Source organism: Panthera pardus, unplaced genomic scaffold, assembly GCF_024362965.1.
Source record: "Panthera pardus isolate Hobbes unplaced genomic scaffold, ASM2436296v1 HiC_scaffold_22, whole genome shotgun sequence".
Taxonomy (NCBI): Eukaryota; Metazoa; Chordata; class Mammalia; order Carnivora; family Felidae; genus Panthera; species Panthera pardus.
Genome location: NW_026526788.1, coordinates 21,571,737 through 21,591,804, shown reverse-complemented (window position 1 = coordinate 21,591,804; position 20,068 = coordinate 21,571,737). Strand labels below are relative to the sequence as shown.

Here is a 20,068-nt window from a genome sequence, read left to right as displayed (position 1 = left end):
ACTTTGTAGGAGGCCCGTGTGGTTGCTTACACCCCAACACTTGAGGCTCCCCTCTGGTTGGTGATTGATGACTTGCTTTAGGAGGTCAGAGAAGAATTAGTCTTCACAGACAGCTTAAAGAAACCCATTTGAGGTTCCAGATCTCTAGTAATTCTACTGCCTAGGAATCCAGCATCTGCACTTTGGTACCAAGGCCTCTCCCTGGCCAGCCTCAGCAGGGTCTTTCTGAGTCCCAGTCCTTCAGGGATGTAGCAGAAACAGCAGCTGGAAAGTAAGATACTGTGGAACACAGAGGGGAACAGATTTTACCTGGTCAGAACAATAAAGGAAGGGTCATTAAGCCCTGCTTGCTAAAAGCTAGCTGCAAATCATGACCGTAAACCATATGCCTCAGGAACCCGGTTCGAACGAGGTGTTGATTAGATGGTTGGAGGTAAATTTCAAAACAACAGCAGCCCTTGTCTTAGGGGGCTGTGATATCTGTTAGCTGGCTGTGACGGATCATTGAAGAAAGGCAGATGGAGTCTTGTAGTTCTTTGTGGGCTGAGTACGTGACCTAGACAATGGCTGCCTGTTAGCAGAGAGAGCTGAGGAATAAGACCAAGGACAGCACCCTGGAATCAATTTCCTGCATGTGGTAGATGTGCATTTCCAAAGCAGACACCAGGACGAAACAAACACGGTGTAGCTAAAGGGAGTACACAGCAGAACAGATTGTTCTCTATGCTTCTCTGCAGGGCTGGCGAATTTATGCAGCTATAAAGCAGGTCCTAACCAGTGTGTACCTCGGAGTTGCAATTAACATTAACCGATTTATAGCACACTCACCTGTTTACTACACCTGTCTTTGATTTTTATGATGTCAGTTTTGATTTTGCATTATAATTTTGCTATTTGTATGTAAGATACCTTGTGTGACATCTTCAATATTTCCTTCTGGATTATCCATGAAGACCTGGTCAGCCCCATGGGTCCACTGCAGGGAGTTAATAGAGTAGCTGCTGAACACGGCAATGCAGCTCCAGTGTTCTTCACTCCCTGAATTGAGTCTGCTGACATGGCATTGACACTGTCAGAATTTAAGCATGACCCCTGCTCTCTTAGCAAATTATTCGAACTCTCTTGGGGAAGAGAATGTAACTAAGACACACCAGAGTGGCTACTGATTATCATTCCAGTAAAGCATTTTGCACTGGACTAACTGAAGGCCAAATTACTATGTGGATGACCGCAAAGTTCCTTTTATTGACTGAAGGAGATATATTAATACTTTATTTATTTATTTATTTATTTATTTATTTATTTATTTATTTATTTTGCTGACTAAGAGTTTTTTTCATCAAATATAATCGACCACCCAACTTAATGTTCACTCATGTCATTGACTTTTCGCCTGTAAATGATTATCCAACTCCCCATTTTGGAAAGGCAATTGAATAAAATATCCTTATATTGGTCTTGCTATTTAGTACTTTTTGGGTTTGATCTCTGGAAAGAATTAGGGATTTATGTGTTTCAGTGCTGTACCTCATTTGTTTCCAAAAGGATTTCAGGTGGTTTGCAAATTAATTACATACAAATTAAGCCATCTGAGGATGAAACAGAAAAAGTAAATGTTACCAAGCAGCTGGAATGAACCAGTAAATATAACCAGAGGACAAATTTAGGTGTAGGGCTTTGATATATGTAGTGGAAAGGGGAGCTAAGATATATAATTTTCATTTTTTGACAAAAGAAGTCTTACAGTTATCTATAGAGACAATTTTGTGTGTATATGAAATAAATATGATTTTTTATCCTCTATTAAGAACAGTGAGTTTCATAGTTGAAAATACCTTTAATCACCACATTTCAAAAGACTCAATTCTGATTGCTCCATCCTGCGTATTGATGCTAAATCTTTGTCCGTGAAGGCACCCAGCCCCAGGAGGCTGTGGGAGGGAGGCTATGGGCCAGGTACTCAGCTTGATGATGTTCTAATTGTGTGTGATTAGAACTTGGCATGTGTGTCACAGATGAATGACGACTTAACATGTCCATTGGACTGCCTTTCTCAAATATTAGATCCTTTGAACAAGATTTTTGGAGGTGCTGGGTCATATTCAGAACTCAATTAAGTCATATGAAAGGTTACTTTAGGGGTGCCTGGGTGGCTTGGTCAGTTAAGCGTCTGACTTTGGCTCGGGTGATGATCTGATGTTTGTGGGTTTCCAAGCCCTGCATTGGGCTCTGTTCTGACAGCTCAGAGCCTGGACCCTGTTTTGAATTCTTTATCTCTTTCTCAATCTCTCTCTCTCTCTCTCTCTCTCTCTCTCTCTCACTCTCTCTCTCTCTCTCTCTGTCCCTCCCTGACCCCTTGTGCTCTCTCTTTGTCTCTCTCTCTCTCAAAAATAAATAAACATTTTAAAAAAAGAAAGGTTATTTTAGATAGGTGAACTGCTAAACCTACTGGTGGAAAAATAGAAGTGTCAGACTTACAATCTGCCCGCATAAGTGGTCAACATGATTCAGCATGTGTATGAGCAAAACAATGCCGTGGATAAACATTATCTGGAGGTTTCCTTTCTAAATTAAATTCAATCTAGCAAACATTAAAGGGCTTCAATTATGGACTAGATTTAGAGACTCAGACTTCAGAAACCTACTGCCCTTAGTCTATTAATTTGGTTAGGCCCCAAAGTGCTAAGCCATATAACACAGTCTCTCTCTTAATTTCCCAAAGCACAACTGAGTCTAGGCTATAATAACAAACATGACTTTTCCAAAAACATAGCGTGATGAAGGATATTCAGATGACAGAAGCAAAGCTGAAGGACTGGTTCTGGACAACAGTGCCCCCAAAGTCCACTGGCTTTATGACCCAGTCTCCAGGGTACCTCTAGGTACCACCCGTCTGAGCCCCAGAGGCCACTGTGTTGCAGACTATCCTGCTTCCCACTAGTGAAACACCTTTTATTGTGTCTCTCTTAGCCAGATTCCAAGCCCCTTCACCTAGTCTCTGGACCCAATAAGAGCAAACATGGTTATGTTTCCTAGACCATTTTAACTCAGCAGCCATTATCTAGTGGGGACTAACTTTAATTTAAATTAAATTAAATTCAAAATTCTATTTCTTATTCTCAGTAACCACATTTCAGGTGCTCAATAGCCACCTATAGCCAGTAACTAGTGTATTAACACAAAGGTATTTCTTTCCATCAGCACAAAAAGTTCTTTAGAACAAAGCTGAGATACCATTAGTCTCAGGTCTTCCTTCCCATCAATATCATAATTATCTCTAAATGTAACTCCCTCACCCAAGGAAAATGATCCCTTAAATAGTTCTGCAGAGCAATTTTACTCTGATGGACTTGCCCTTTTTGCTCCAAAGGAATATTTTGCCTTTCTCATTATGAAACTAGAAACTACCACATCACCACCAAATATAAAATTGAAATGTTTTTGCAAAAGAGAAATAAAAATTACTAGAAGCTTTGGTGTGCCTGGGTGGCTCAGTCAGTTTGAGTGTCCAACTTCGGCTCGGGTCATGATCTCATGGTTTGTGAGTTCGAGCCCCATGTCAGGCTCTGTGCTGACAGCTCAGAACCTGGAGCCTGCTTCAGATTCTGGGTCTCCCTCTCTCTCTCTCTCTCTGCCCCTCCCCCACTCATGCGCTGTTACTCTCTCTCTCAAAAATAAGTAAGCATTAAAAAAATTTTTTTTAATTACTAGAAGCTTTAATGTAGTGATTTCTTCCCAACTCATGCTACGAGAATTTCAGATGTACTGGAAATCAAGATAAATCTCAAGAGAGGTTTCCAGTCACTAGATTTTACCACATGGTTACTTCACTTCTAAAAACCTCAGTTTTTAAATCTGTGTAGAGGGTGCTTGTATCCTATTCCTCAAATATGCATTCTCTGACCCCCTAAAATAAGCTGCTCTCCCCCGTCACACCACTGTATGTGTTCATCACACTGTGTGCTCTCGCTGTCACAGTGGGTGTTGCCTGTTCTTTCATGTGTGCGGTAATGTCTGGCACACTCTGCTTATGAGTTCACTAAGCCCCTTGAAGGCTAAGATGCCTCATTCACCCTCTCTCGAGCTCCTGCCCTGTGATATTCTCATCTCACCTGGTAAATACCCTCTACCTCAGTACTCCGCAGGTGCTGAGCTCTGTGACAGTCACTTTACCATGAAGTTAATCTTTTCAGTCTTCAGTGAAGGACTCTGCAACAGAGAACCTATTTCTTGCCATGTCGATTTTTTAGGAGAGGTAGGCATTTTATTTCGGAGAACCATTACTCATTGTACTATAAGAGGGCAGGACCTTTTTTTCCCTTTTTCCTTTTCTCCTGCCTGACAGCCCTTTATCTGCCTTTGATGAAATGGTACTTTGGCATACAGCTGCATCCCACTCAGCCAGAGGGCTACAATGTGAAGACATGTGGGACTCTGCTTGTTATAGAATAAGGGCTCAGTAGATGTTCATTTTCTTCCTTTCTTCTATAGGTGAAATTTATAGTAATAATGATTTTCAAAATAGTTATAATTTATTGAATATTTACTAAGTTTCAGCTCTTTGTTAAGCATTTGACATGTATTATCTCAATCCTATACAGGCTGAAGTAGGGATGTAATGAAATACCACTCCCATGTCCTTTTTGCTGCACTTACAAGACTTTGAATTCCTCAAAGACAGACCTGTGTATTATTACACATTTTGGAATCCTTAGGGTAGGGTCCAGCACTTAGTACTGGGAAGGACTCAATATCTATTGATTGAATTCAAGATTGAATGAACAAATAACATTCAGGCATCCGTGTCCACTACTCCTGGGCAGGCAGCCCCTATCGAAACCCACTTTCCTCAAGCTCCAATCCTCTCCTGTCTTAGAATTTCAGGCTGAATCTCACCTGACTTGAGGGAGCTGCTTCCCAAACTGACATCAGCCACATTAAGGGAGATGCAGAATCCATAGGATTCTAATAGCGAGGTTTTAAGCAAGTGTACCAAAGCCACAGATTGAATGTCAGGTGCCGAGGGGTAGGCTTATTTGAGCAGCAGGAAGACTCATTATTCGACAGTGTAGATGACCTTGGAAGACAAGGCTAGAATAAAGGACCAGTCACCCAAGGCTGCTGCCAAGCTTTGTTCAATTAAGAGTGTTTTGAACAGGGCCTCAGGTTCTGGACTGTCAAGTCCCAATCAAGCCCCCACCAGAGGGCACTAGAAAAGACATCGGCTACTACACAGAGAAGCAGGGAGCATCATGCCAGTAAGAGTGTGACTCTTGAAACGGCTTAACAGGGCTGTGGCACTTCTGAAGACTCTACTTTGGATTGGGTACAGGTTCCAATGCAAATATATTTTTACTATATTTTACCTGCATTATACAATTTGTTTTTCAGATGAAATGCAATAGAGGTGCCTGGGTGGCTCAGTGGGTTAAGCGTCTGACTCTTGATTTCGGCTCGGGTCATGATCTCACGTTCTTAGGATCGAGCCCCACATCAGGCTCTGTGCTGAGAGCATGGAGCCTGCTTGGAATTCTCTCTCCTCCTCTCTCTCATCTCCTCCTACCCTCTCACTCTCTTTCTCTCACTCAAAATAAATAAATAAATAAATAAACTTTAAAAACAAATAAAATAAAATACAAAGCAAATGAAAGAAGAGAAAAATCACCCCAAACAGTCCTGTTAACTCTTTTAACACACACACACACACACACACACACACACACACACACACACACAACACGTTCGTTTTTATTGACAAATATTTTCAAAGATAGAGAAAATTAGATATGTATCCTAGTACAGGCTCAGAAGCATTAAAGACAAAGACTTTTAAAAATTGGGTTATATAAACCACCTTTGGAATGAAAATGGGGATTTGGAAGCATTAGCAAAGGAATGTGAATTATGGGAAAGTAGCAATGTGGCTACTGCATCAACCATAATATTGTTTCCATGGTGACATTAACACATCAGGAGGAACAAAACCAATAAGCCAAGGATAGAGTGGTGAGAGATACACCTTGTACAGAGAGATTCTTCTAGCACGCTATGCAATCTCTCTCCTGCCTTTTTCATTTCATTTCCTGACTGTCACATCAAAGGGAGAATCTCCTAGAAAATAACTAAATATTTTTTTTAAAGATTTTATTTTTAAATAATCTCTACATACAATGTGGGGCTCAAACTTAGAACCCCACAATCAAGAGTCGCATGTTTTTCTGACTGAACCAGCTGGGACCCATCCTATATAATTTTTTAAAGGAACATTTTAATCTCAAATCATGAGTATGTTGTAACTTACTAACATCTTGCTGTGTGGTATGGGATCTGTGTTCTCTTCTGAAGAGGTGATGTTTCTAAGTTGTAGCTGAAGAAGAGTCTTTAGATTCGTGTCGGACCCCTGGCTCTTGTTCTGACCGCGTCCTCTGTCCTAATGTGGTCCAGGGAAAGTCTCCTCATCACGGGGCCTGCAGTTTTCCTAACAGCTGGGTGAGACAAATAGCATTTCAGTCACAAGCCTTTCCCCTCTGCCCGACCACCCTGTCTGATGGTGGTGGAGGCCACCTTCACCTCCCTTCTCCTTTCCTGACAGAGAGTAGGTATAGTACAGTGTTACAATAAACAGCACCTCAGCTAGACTGCTGGGTCCCATACTAACAATGTGGCTGACTTTGTGTGCTCTTGGGCAGGTTAGTTATGCTTCAGCTTTATCATCCATAAAATAGATCCAATAATGGCACCCAGTGCATAACGTCACTGTGACTGAATGAGATGGTCCATTATACATTGCTTAGCACAGTGCTTGACCCACAAAACATGGACAAGGACCCTAACCATGTTTGTGGTGGAGGTTGTCATTACTTTTTTCGTCTGGGAGGAGACCCATCACCGTAAACCACATTCATCTGTAAAGCATGACATATGTCAAGCAAGTGGCATCATGGCAGCTCTCTAGAGTACTTCTAGAGGTAGTCAGAAATGTTGCTTCCCAGAATGTTGGATTTACCCTGCAGTGGTGTTTATCTGCATGAGAAGGTCAGCCTTTAGTCATTTAAGAAACGATTACTATGACATTGTTTGAGACAGTAAGAATTCTAATTAGATCATAGAAATTGGAAGGTCCATGTTTCTCTTTGTGTCAGCTTTCCTCTTTGGACTTGTGCCCTGCTTCCTGCAGTGCTGCTCTGGAATTGTTGCTCTGAGGACATTTTTAAACAACCCGAATAAATCCTATTTTAAAATTCCGTGAAATAAAGTTCTATTAAGGTAGGAGTTGGCAGAGCTCCCTTTATTCATTTGCACTTTAAAAGAGAATTATTCATCAGCTGTAGAATTTTCATTTCTTCCAGTGAGTGCAAACAGCGGTGAAGGGCTCCTGGGCCCCTCTGCTGAACATTCAGAATGCTGTCCACACTGTCATCAGATAGTACATTTGGATGAGCCCTCAAATGCACCCTGGGATGCCCCTGAGCACTGTAGTTCTTCTGTGACAAAAAATCTTTCCTTTCTTCCCCTGGTGGTTTGAAGAATGTGCAGAAAGGGTGAAAGGGCACCTAGAGGGAAGAGCTTAGGACAGGAGCAGAACCAAAGGTTGCAAAGGGATGAACGTGAGAAACATGACCAGTCATTTACTGGCTCTCTCCCAAGTCAATGGAGGAGGTTTAAGAAAACAAGTTCAGGTAGGAGATCAGCATTGGCTAGCATAGTTGGGAAAAAACTGAAGAGCTAAGTTGTGCTGGAAACACAGGGATTAGAATGAAGTCTAAGAAATGGAGGCGGAAGCCCACTTGCCAATGTGAAATGAGACTAGACACAGACAGGCATTGTTGACTATAATCACCAGGCTGTGCATTAGCTCTCCAGAACTTATTCATCTACTAGTTGCAAGTTTGGGCCTTTAAGTAACATCTCCCTAAATGCCAGCCCGCCAGCCCCTGGTAATCACCATTCCAATCTCTGTCTACAAGCTGTTGTAGGACCTTACATGGAAAAGTAGGATGGTGGCAGTGGTGTTTAAGATGTTAGAACATACATGATGAAGGGGAGATGAGGACATTTGGCTGTGAGCTGTGGCTGGCTCCAGTCACATAGGGAAAAGAACTGTGCTCAAGGAGAAGCTTGTCCAACCCCAGGTCTGATGTGCCTCTCCTCAGAGGTGACTTCACTAGAGTCCTCCTACATCCACAGTTTCTCAGTAGGAAAAGGGAGATCGTCCTTCTCCACAGAAGATTTAGAAATTTGCAGAGGCATTTTTGGTTGTCATCGTGGCTGGAATGTAATGGGACAGGACCAGGATGGCTAAATCTTCTCTGATGGGGACAGACCCATGCAAAGAACAGTACCCCAACCATGCCATGCCAACATGCCAACAATACCCCCTGAGACCTGTGGATTGAACATCTCTTTACAGTGCAGGTAGAGAGGTGGGATATCCCAGGATGGAGAAAAAGGTCCCGGAAGGTCATGCTCAGTCAGTGCATTGAGTTTCTCCCAGTGACATACCCCTAAGGGTAGGTGGGCCAGAAGACCCTAAGGTTCTTTTCAGCTCTTACTACTGAGACTTTCAATATGAAGTGGACAAAACTTATACAAAGTTAAAACGAACTTAGGTAACAGCTTTCATTTATTACTAGGTATGAGGTACTATAATAAGCTTCCTATACATGATTTTATTTATTCCTCACAGTAAGCCTGTGAGGTGTGGGGATGATATCCATTTTACACTGGGAAGCAAGCAGTTAAATAAGTTGTGCAAAGCCACACAGCTTTAAGGTGGTGGAGCTTGGGCTAAGAAAAAGTAAATACACTCAAATCAGACCCGAAAAAATACTCAGACTATGTAGTTCATACTATTCTAATATTGGAGGCCACATGTACTGGGCTTTGTACTGAATCCAGGATCATCACAGGAAAACCAGAACCAACAGCAGCCTCTCTTGTCTCAGCTGGCATTGTGTTCTCGGCCTGTGCCAGAGCCGCAAAGTGAATTAAATACGTTTTTTAAAAGGAGTTTAAAAGGTTTTTTTTTTTTTATTTACTAGTAAATCCCATTACACATTTGAGAACATTTAAATTGAGAGGGGAGCCAACCTAAAAACTAACAAATCATCAAATTCATTCTAAAATACAATGCCTTCCCATCTCCCCCACATTTTATTTACCTCTATTACTTCTGCATTTTTGAATCCTGAAAGATCATGGTTTGAAATGAACTCTTGATATGTAGAAACTTAATGGCTTTCTGACAAAAAGGTATAATATCCATTTTCCGGTAAGAAGAAATACAAGGTGAGCTTGTCTCTACAAGGAGTGAGTTCCTCTGAGTTTGAAAATTAAAACCCACTTTTTCATTGCCCCCAAGCCAGAGCCTCACAGCCAGTGTCCCCAGCTGGCCAGCAGGCTCCTGTTCCCTTATATTCGGAGTCAGTACCTTTGGGATAGGGCTTTGCAATCTGTGTTTGTAACAAATTCCTTGGGTGATTCTTCTGATAAGGCACAATAAGAAAATACTGTCTGAGGTTGATGGGGGGGGTGGGGGAGAGGAGAAAGTGGATGATGGGCATTGAGGAGGGCACCTGTTGGGATGAGTACTGGGTGTTGTATGGAAACCAATTTGACAATAAATTATATTTAATATTAAAAAAATAAAAATAAAAATAAAATGCATAGATCTTGACCCCCCCCCCCCACACACACACACAAAGAAAATACTGACTAAGGCCGTGCTATGAAAATCTTGTCCAAAATTGAGCCACAGAACTCTTAGTAACTCATTGGCTTATAATAACTATCTTTATAACATCTTAATAATGTAACCTTGAATTTACATTTTGTATACAGTTTACAAAGTACTTTTATATAAAGCACACCATTTGAGGCCTTAAGAATAGATGAGCAAACGGAGATCCCACAATGTCATTTGTCCCAGATCCTACTGTGAGTAAAATAGAATAACAGGGATTTGGATCCAGACCTGCCCCATTTTAATATGCCTCATGCGTGAGCATCAGCTGGCACCTGCAGAGGCTGGGTGGCCGTGAGGGTGTGTGATATTGGTCCCTGAGTGGCCGAGGTCTTCATGGTCCCTTGAGAGCAGCATCATGTCAGGACAAGTGCACTGCACACAGATAAGGCCATTTATGCCAGGACTGCTTCTTTTCCAATTGCTTTTTCCTTAAAAACTTCAAAGACCTTGCTTTCGTTCCTTGACATGTTTGAAACTTCTGCAAGGATCTAATTTATCCAAGCAAGGATCTGGTTTGTCCAAAGACCAAATGAAGGCAGAATACCTGAGAAACTAACAATTTCAAGTTAACTTACATCTCAGAAGCTTATAAGAGTGATTTACTTTTTGGATGGGAAAGAAAATTATTTAACACAGAAATAGATGAATTTTATTCCAGATTTATCAGAAAAGATATAGAAGTGTGGCAAATGTATCATTGTAAAGCCCCTTAATAGTTTTGTTTTTAAGAATCTTGGATGGTAGGGTGTTAGAAAAAGGGGTGGACTTCATTCATTAGAAACACTACGGGAAATCTAATATTGCTAGATTAACTTATTTTAATGTTAAAGAATTACAGAATTTTCAAACAACTTTCCTCAATGTGCAGAAAGCAGTCGATTACTTTGTAATTGAACTTATGATACCCCATTCAGTTCAACACTATAAGCCTCTCTGCCCAGATATCGCAGGCAAGGAGGGGCTTTCTTTACTATAAAACAGGGAGGGCTACTTTTGAATGAGTACTAATAGTGACACCTTTAAAGAAATCTGAAAGCCATGAGTTCTTATTTAAAATGATAGAGCTGAACTAGCCCCTCTTTTAGATTCTACATATTTGTATTAGCTCTGAGATATGCTGTTTCCTTTCGGTTGGAACTTGCACATCGGCAGCATTTTCAGTATGGAGTCTATGCTGCTTGGATTCAGAGCTGCAGCTGATGTTTGCCCAAGTTTAAGGGGAGACTCACTATCTGGATATGGTTTCTCCTTTGTGACCCCCTGGACAAGGCCAGCAGAGCTTTTAGAAGCAGAAAATTTAGGTTAATCCCAGCTCAGGCATTTTTCTCACTGTGTGACTTGAGGCTCCTTTCAGCTTCACCCTACTCACCTGAGAATCTGAACTAACAGCATCTACTTCATGCATGGATTGTTGTAGAGATTAAATGAGATGTATCTCATGGAACCAGCCAAAATAAGAGCCTAATAATTCATACCTTTTTTTCATTTTAATTACATTTGTTCTGCAAAACAAAGAGTTGTTTGGTCTAAATCAAGAGGTGCCTTTTTTTTTTGCAGAATTCTTTTTTCTAACAAATTCTCATAAAATAAAAAGGCTTTTGGTGGTCAAAAATTCATGACTGTTCATAGAATTATGGAAACTCTGAAATGTATCCTGAAAGATATATTTTAAAAGTACACATTGAACACCCGTTAGGATGACTTCTATCAAAAAAGAGAGGCGGGGGGGGGGGGGGGGGGAGAAAACTAGTGTTGGTAAGGGTTTAGAGAAACCGGAACCCTTGTCCTTTGTTTGTGGGATGAATGTAAAATGATACAGCTACTATGGAAGAGTTTGGAAGTTACTCAAAATATTAAGTACAGAGTTACCCTATGGTCCAGTAGGACCACTCCTTCAATACAAAAGAATTAAAAGCAGAGTCTTGAAGATATATTTAAACACCCATGTTCATAGTAGCATTGTTTACAATACACACAAAGTGGAAGGAACCCGAGTGTCCATTAACAGATGAATGAATAATCAAAATGTTAAACAAACGTTAAACAAAAGGAGATGGTGGGCTGGAGAGAGACCTGGCAGAGCCTTACCTAAATTGTTGATGAGAGATCTGCTGTTAATCCAAGTAAAAACTTCTAACAGTATTAACGATAAACAGCTTCATATTATCCTTAAAAGAACATAAATAAATTGCCTGAGGTTTTTAGAGCAGAATAGATCCAAATAGTCAGAGCCTGGTTTTATAGCAGACATCAAACATCTAAGCATTTGCTGCTGCTCCTGGGGAGCCCAGCATCTCCCAATGTCTAATCCTATAGGATCTGGTCAGTCTCTGTGGGAAGAGTGAGGTGGGAGTGTCGATACCATCAGTATTTTTCAGTGTCAGTCTCAGCAAGACCTGTGTGGACTTAATCTCCTTATCCAGAAATCACAGAAAGAGAAAAGTTGCTGTTAGTAAAACTGGAGAAGAGGAAAAGACTTTGCCTAAAAAGACCTATTTCATTTAAGGAAAACTTCATGAAGTAAGAGGAAAATGGACTTTAACAATGATAGTCATCTTAATAATGACTGCTGTAGCAGTCATGGAGGGTTCCCTCTCAGTTGAATATTTAATTGTTTTAGAATTTGTGTTTGATTGGGACCATATCAAGGAACTAAACTAAAATGGTCATATTGTTTAACTTTTCATTATCTAAAAGACTGTGAGTGCTATCATCCACCTGCTCTTCTACTTAGTGAGAACCTCCCAGACATGTTTAAAGAAAAGTAGAGAGAGGAGAGGGGACTGGGGACCAGAGGTCTACTGCCCTTTATAAGTTTAAATGGAATGAAAAGTCTTCCATTTATCACAAGGTAGGAAGGGGCTCTGATTTCACTTCAGGAAGTTGTGGGAAAAATCTGGCTTTGGTGACAATTTCATAAAGAAACTTGGCCACTACCTCAGCCAGCTTCTTCAGAAACAGCTGAGAAGAAAGAAAAAGCCAGCAATTCCACCATTTCCCAAGAAAGGTACTTGTTTCTTCCAAGTCCTTGGAAGTTTAAAAAAAAGTATGGCTTCCCATGTTTCTATCACGTTCTGTCACGTGTATCGTGTTCTATCAGCCACTGCTATGCCCCTTCTTCCACCCTCCCCCCCAGTTCCACTTACTCCAGACACACCCCTTCTGAGGTTTTCACAGGCTGAACTGTGCTGAGCAGACCTGTCCATCTCCAACACCCCTTGCGTCAGCCCTAAGAACTGTCCCTTTAGCACCTTCTTAGAGTTCACTCATTACTTCAGGTCTGCCATGTGAGATGTGTTTATGTCATCCATTTTTAAATGTCAATATTATAAATAATAAAAAGGATAATAATAGCTAACACTTTTTATAATGTTTACTAAATGCCAAGAAACATTGTTAAGACTACCTTATTGGTGCACCTGGGTGGCTCAGTCGATTAAGCGTCCGACTCTTGATTGCGGCTCAGGTCATGATCCCAGGGTCATGGGATCTAACCCCACATTAGGCTTCACACCTAAAAATAAACAACTAAATAAATAATAAATTTTAAAATAAGACTACCCTGGGGCCCCTGGGTGGCTCAGTTGGTTAAGCATCCAACTCTTGACTTTGGCTCAGGTCATGATCTTGCAGTTTGTGAGTTCCAGCCCCACATCGGGCTCTGAGCTGACAGTGCGGAGCCTGATTGGGATTCTGTGTCTCGTCTCTCTCTGCCCCTCCCAAACTGGTGCTTTCTCTCTCTCTCTCTCTCTCTCAAAAAAAAAAATTAAAAAGACTACCCTTACTAACTCAATCCTTATGACAAGTCTATATGATAGAACTATTATTGGCCTAATTTTATAGATAACAAATCCATGATTCAGAGAAATTAAATGAAGTTGCCTAAGGTTAGGCAGCTAATGTGGGGTCGATCTGGGATTAGAAGCTAAGTGGTCTAGCTCCAGAGTATTAGCCCTTAACTGCTGTAGTATTGGACCACAGTGTTCTCTTTATCTGCTGGCACACTATGAGGTGCTGCAGGAATGCTCTACTAATAAGAATCGGTCCTAGATTTATACTGTTTAGAAGTTCAGGGACAGCATGATCTGCTCTGGTGAAAAAAGCATAAACTTTGGGGTAGCAAATTATGACAGTTTTGTGACTTTGGAAAGCTATTTTTATTTTTTGTTCTAGTTTCCTCATCTGTAAGAACAAAAACAAAAACAAAAACAATTAGATAGTACCTGTTTCTAGAGTTGGTGTGTGGGTTGGATGAGATAAGAAATATGGAATACCTGTGACTTTCCTTCCTGCTTCTGACATGAATTATCTCATATCCGCACTTGGCCACCCCATGGTGGAGGCACTGTAGGTATTATGTCCATTCTACAGATAAAAACATAAATATTGGTAGAGGATACGGCACATTCCCAACATCATATATCAGGAAGAAGAGTGATGATTATGGTCTGGTCTTCTCATTTCCAGTGACATGCTTACTAAGGAATAAAATTGAAGTAATGTTAGAATTCCCCACCCCCTAAACTCATTATGAAAAATCTTTGTATTTCTAGGACAGTTTTATAGTTTAGGAAACACAGTAAAGATTAATCCTTATTTTTGGATTAGGAAAGCGTGAAGAAACAATCATCTAGAATCACAGCACTGAGGGAGAGATTATTAACATTGGGGTCAATATCTCTACAGCTTTTTTAGAATGTGTGTATACATATACTTATGCATAAATGTGAGAGCATATTTTTATTTAATAATATATTTTGTGGTGTGTTACTGATTTATCACAGCCTACCTTCAAAGTTATAGCACTTTACACATATGAGAACAGGGTCATTCTCATTTACTTTTGCACATGTTGTAGAGCCCACAGTTCATTTTACAGTTCCTGCTTTAGATAATCAATTATCTTTTATATTTCCCTTCAGTCTTGCCATTTCTGTATTTCTCTGTGTGGGTCTAAGCTTTGGTATCATATTCCTACTGCCTGAAGAACTTCCTTTAATGTTTTTTGTATTGCAGGTTTGATGGTAATGAGGACTCCCAGCTTCTGTTTATCTTAAAAAGTCTTTATTTCTCCTTAATTTTTTAGAAGATATTTTGGCTGGGAATAGAACTCTCATTTGACAAGTGTTTATTTTTCAGTATTTAAAGATGCCCACTACGTTTTCAGCATTGCATAATTTCTGAGGCTGTAATTATTGTCTTTGTTCTCTATATGAAATATGTCCTTTTTTCCTTCTGGTTACCTTCACAATTTTTCCTTTATCTTTCATTTTCAGAAATTAGATTGATGTGTCTAATTGTGACATTTGCTGGTTTATAGTTTATCTTGCTTGGTGTTCTCCAAGCTTCTTGGATATGTCATTTCATGCATTTCATTATTTTGAGATAATTCTTGACCATTGTCTCTTCAAGTATTTCTTCTGCCCCATCTTCTCTCTTCTCCTTATTCAACTCATTTGTTTTGTACTGTCCCACATCCCTTAGATTTCGGTTTTCTTTTCCACTCTTTTTTTCTTTGTGTTTGGATCATTTATATTGACATATCTTTAAGTTCACTGATGCTTTCCTCAGCTGTGTGAAGTCTGGTGATGAGCCCATCAAAGGAATTGTTTCTTATATTGTGGTTTTTCTTACCAAGGGTTTCTATTTGACTGAAACCCCGTATCTTTGGTGAAATCCCCTAACTTTTGATGCCTGTAGCTCACTGTTCCACTAGACAGAATGCAGGAGTGACTAAGGTAAATAGTATCTTTGGATATGGGCACATGTTTGTCAGGCTATAAATGTGGAAGGTTGAGCCTAGTCAAAAGTTTACATTTTGTTTGAGTGTACCACAGGCTTCTCCTCCTTCCTCTGGAGGAGAGCTGCACTCCCTTATGCTCAGGGTGGCGGCTGGGTGGGGAGGAGGGTAGAAAATTTTAGGTGGTGTTGGTGCTTCATCCTCAGCTCTCCCTACACACCTGAAGCATGAAGATGTCTCTCACGAAGCTCCTGTCTGGCCTCGGCAGCTGACTACTGTTACTTGTTACTCTATGCTAGGCTCCTGCTGGGACTGAGGGTTCTTTCATTCTGTCTTGGCTTCAGTCTTAGGGAGTGTGCCTGGGCCTCAGGGCTGAGTCTTTCTTAACATTCCTGCCCTTTCGACTATGGCAGCCAACCTCTGCCTTGTGTCTGTGGTTTTAGATTTGAAGGCTTTTCATATATACTGCCAAATTGCATCCCAGAAAGCATGTGTAAATTTATATTCCACAAGCAGCAAATGAGGGTTGTCTTAAATAAGCATTTTCATCTCTAATACCAGTAGGCTCTTTTGATATGTTGGGAATCCATAATTTTGTTCCTCACTTATATAATGGAAATGCAGCACTGGGTCTTGTGCATAGTAGGGCATAAAACATTTTTATTAGTTATCTGATGAATCAGAATATAAATGTCCCATTGAGTGGTCCAAAGGTACCACTTTCATTTCAGTTTGTTCCAATTTGTCAGAAGCAGTCACTACCAGATTCTGGAATACAAAAATATGTGTTTCACTCAGAAGCTCCATTTTATAGAGAGAAGCAATAGTTGTTAGATGGAGGCATTATGATCCCTGACTGAAAAATACTACTGCACAAGGAGCTAGAAAACCGAATTATCATTCTGATTCTGCCTCTAATTCTTTGTCTTTTAATATACAAATTACTGACCAGTTCTATTCTGCAGTTTATGTATCTGTCAAATAGGGTTAGTGATTTTATTTCAATAGAGTGTCATGAAGGTAAAGTGAAATTACATAAGGGTAAGCCCTTTACAACACTTTTCAAGTGCTATAGAAATATAAAATATTCCTCTAGGAAGGGCCAGATAGGTGTAGAAAAATGTGGGAGTTAGAATTTCAAGGCACACTTTTGACATCTATGCATCACTGTATGAGAGAGTACATGAATATGGAAGAGAGCAAAATTAGAAGTAGAGTCTTCTTCTCACTAAAATTAGCCTACTTGTAATAGAGGTTAATTAAGTCCTTCTCAACCAGGCAAGGGCACAATTTTAAAGGGAGATCGCAAGTAAGTAAGCCCTGACTCCTGCGGGGAAGGGATGAGGTCTTAGCACCATATCCCACTCTGGGCTCAGTAAGCTTCCTGGTAGACCATGTCTCCTACAGACCTAACCTGACCCTCCACCTGCTGTCTCAGGTCAAGAATTCATCCACTGTGATGCTTGGGTCACTGGAGTGACCCACAATGGAGACAAGCAAGACAATTAAAAAGTCATCAGGAAGTTTGTGTCCTTCTGCCAGCAAAAGGGGACCAGAGCATACACAATGTACAGCATATAGTTTTACTTCCTCTTTTGTAAACTGTTACACACAGTTGAAACCTTCAGCCATAGCTGGTAGGTATACAGCAGGTCAGCCCCTAGGCCAAATCTGGCCTACCATCTGTTTTTGTAAATAAAGTTTTTTTTTAAATATTTATTTATTTTTGAGAGAGAGAGAGAGAAAAAAAGACAGAGCATGTTCAGGGGAGGGGCAGAGAGAGAGGGACACACAGAATCTGAAGCAGGCTCCAGGTTCCAAGCTGTGAGCACAGAGCCCAACAGAGGGCTCGAACCCATGAACTATGAGATCATGACCTGAACCAAAGTCAGATGCTTAACCAACTGAGCCACCAGGTGCCCCTGTTTTTGTAAATAAAATTTGATTGGAATACAACCACTCCCATTTCTTTACATATTTTGTATGGCTGCTTTACACTACAATGGCAGAGTTGAATAGCTGCAATAGAACTTGTATTGCCTAAAAAGCTGAAAATATTTGCTATCTGGCCCGATGCAGAAGAAGTTTGCCTACCGTTGGTCTAGAGCAATGATATTCATCCTGTGTACTCCCACCAGCATTACTGAAGCACATTTGTTTTACTGAGATCTCTTTCTTCTTCTTTCATTTAATGAATCATTTGATACTTCAGCACCTAAAAATAATGAGGGAAAGAGTAGTTCGGATAGGAGAATGTAATGCTAACAGCATTATAGTTTATAATGTTTAAAAAACTTTATAGGAAGTACAGGGCAAAAAGAACATGTTAAATAACACCCCATGAGGATTAAATCATGGAAGTTAGAAAATTCTACATGATCAATTATCCAGTTTTTTCAGTAAGTAGTCGTGGAAAAAAGAAGGTGGAGTAAGGCACCTATGGAGATTAAAAGACTTAAGGGACATTTCAACCTAATGCAGGTGTGGATCTTCTCATTTGAACAACCCTACTGAGCTAACTGGACATAATGGGAGAATTTGAATACTGACAGGGTCTTAGTGTTATGAAGGAATTATTTTTACTTTGTTAAATATGATAATGGTATTGTGACTATTTGTTTAACAAAATCCTTGATGCCTAGGGTTTTCTTTTCCTTCTCTCAGACTTCTCCAGAAAAAAAAGTAGTAGGGAGTATACAAGAAATAATATTCCTAAGAGGTTGATAAGTATTGAACCAGAGTGATGAGTACATAAAACTCATGCCTTTCTCTCAAACTTTGTATCTGTTTGAAATTTTTCATTATAGTGTTTAAAAAAAACATAAGCTTGAGTCATATTTTAATTTGAATCCTGGTTTTTCCAGCTATTTGTACATCTATGAAATGGACATTGTAAGTCAGATTGTTTTGTGGCATTGTGAGGATTATGAGAATTAAGTGAGATAGTAGAGTTTAGCACAGTGCCTAACATATAGGAAATAATCAATGCCTGGTAGCTATTATGTTGTATCTGCTATCAAATGGCAAAAATACAACCCCATAGGAGCCTAGTTCACTGATCATATAATTAACTTAGGTGAACAACGGACCTAAAATCCATATTGTTGCTACAAAGGAATAAGGAGCCAGCATAGAGAATGTTCTCACAACATACACATATTTCCCTGACAGTCTGGAAACAATCATAACACCTGTAAGATGCATGGGGGAAAACCTGTGGTATTGAGTATCATGACTTTAATTTCAGATTGTCCTAACAATATGTTTATTCCTCAATGGTAATAATAAAAAAAAAAAAACAGTTTTCTGTGAGATTGCTAACAAATGCCTGCAAACACACTTTAGCCCCACGTGCATGGGAAGTCCTGTGACTTTGTACAGTACTGACTGATTTTCCACCTTGCGTAACTATTGTTTTTCCTTGATATCTTGTGCTCATATGAACCCAGAGATGGTGCTGAGCACCATACTCCTTTAACTGAGTCTGGCTGGCTTAATCAGCCACTTAGTCAACCACACATTAGCCAGTATATATCACACAAATTTGCAGGAAAACACATTGACTTAACGGTGCAAAATTTTAGAGCAAAACTAACAAACAAACAAAAAAAACAAAACCAAAAAAGACCCCATCTCATCCATCAGTCACTGCAGCTAAGTGAAATAAACTTGAACCCACCTTCAGAATGTGTTCCTTAAAATTCATCCCTTTTGGGGGGAGAGGGGAGTCTACTGAGTAAAATTACTGTCAGAGAGAAATGTTGGGAAGCATTCTGTTCACAATGGATGTTAAAAAATGTAAATAAAAAAGTGAGGACATGTTGGGGGGGAGTTGGGGAAGCAATGTTTCGGTTGAACTGAAGATACCAAAACTGTCCTTTTTTTCTGTTCTTCTACAGAATGACATCACGCCTTTACACGTTGCATCAAAAAGAGGAAATGCCAATATGGTAAAACTCTTGCTTGATCGAGGAGCTAAAATCGATGCCAAAACAAGGGTAAGTGCAATTTGTGTGCATGCTTATACTTATTTTCAGGAATAGTAATCTTCCCCTGATACCTTCACACTGGTTCAACAGTGGCTTCACTTTTACTTCATTTGTTGTAGCCTCCAAGAAAATGATTCTAAATGTATTTGTCCCAAAATGGAATGCTGATCGACATGTATAAATCTGTAACACGTTTATATGGCGTATGATTTTAATTATAAAAACTAAGGCTTAAGGTCTAGAGTTTTAGTTGAGTTTGCATTTTTAAGAATGTAATCACTACCTGACCTGATAGGCTGGGCTGTTTGGTCAGTTTAATACTAAAACTGACAGTTACTCTATTTAAAAACAAATTGGTCTACTTTTGTACACTGCTGGTGCAAATGTAAAGTGGTACAGTTACTCTGGGAAACGGTAGAGAGGCTCCTCAAAATATGAAAACTAGAACTACCCTACCATCTGGCAATTCCACTACTGAGTATTTACCCCCAAGTATGGAAAACAGTATCTTGAAGCAATATTTGCCCATTCCTCTTCATCACGGCATTGTTCACAATTGTCAAAAGATGGAAGCCACACAAATGTCCATTGACA

General features: G+C 40.0%; 1 protein-coding gene across 33 annotated transcripts in view; it reads left to right on the top strand.

The window, feature by feature from the left end:
* Positions 1–20,068, top strand: part of ANK3 (ankyrin 3) — a 679,089-nt gene that overhangs the window by 470,899 nt on the left and 188,122 nt on the right. For all 33 annotated transcript variants that reach the window (XM_053910305.1, XM_053910324.1, XM_053910308.1 and 30 more), the window contains one exon: positions 19,385–19,483. In XM_053910305.1, coding sequence (XP_053766280.1) covers positions 19,385–19,483 — 99 coding nt within the window. The remainder of the gene's footprint in view (positions 1–19,384; positions 19,484–20,068) is intronic.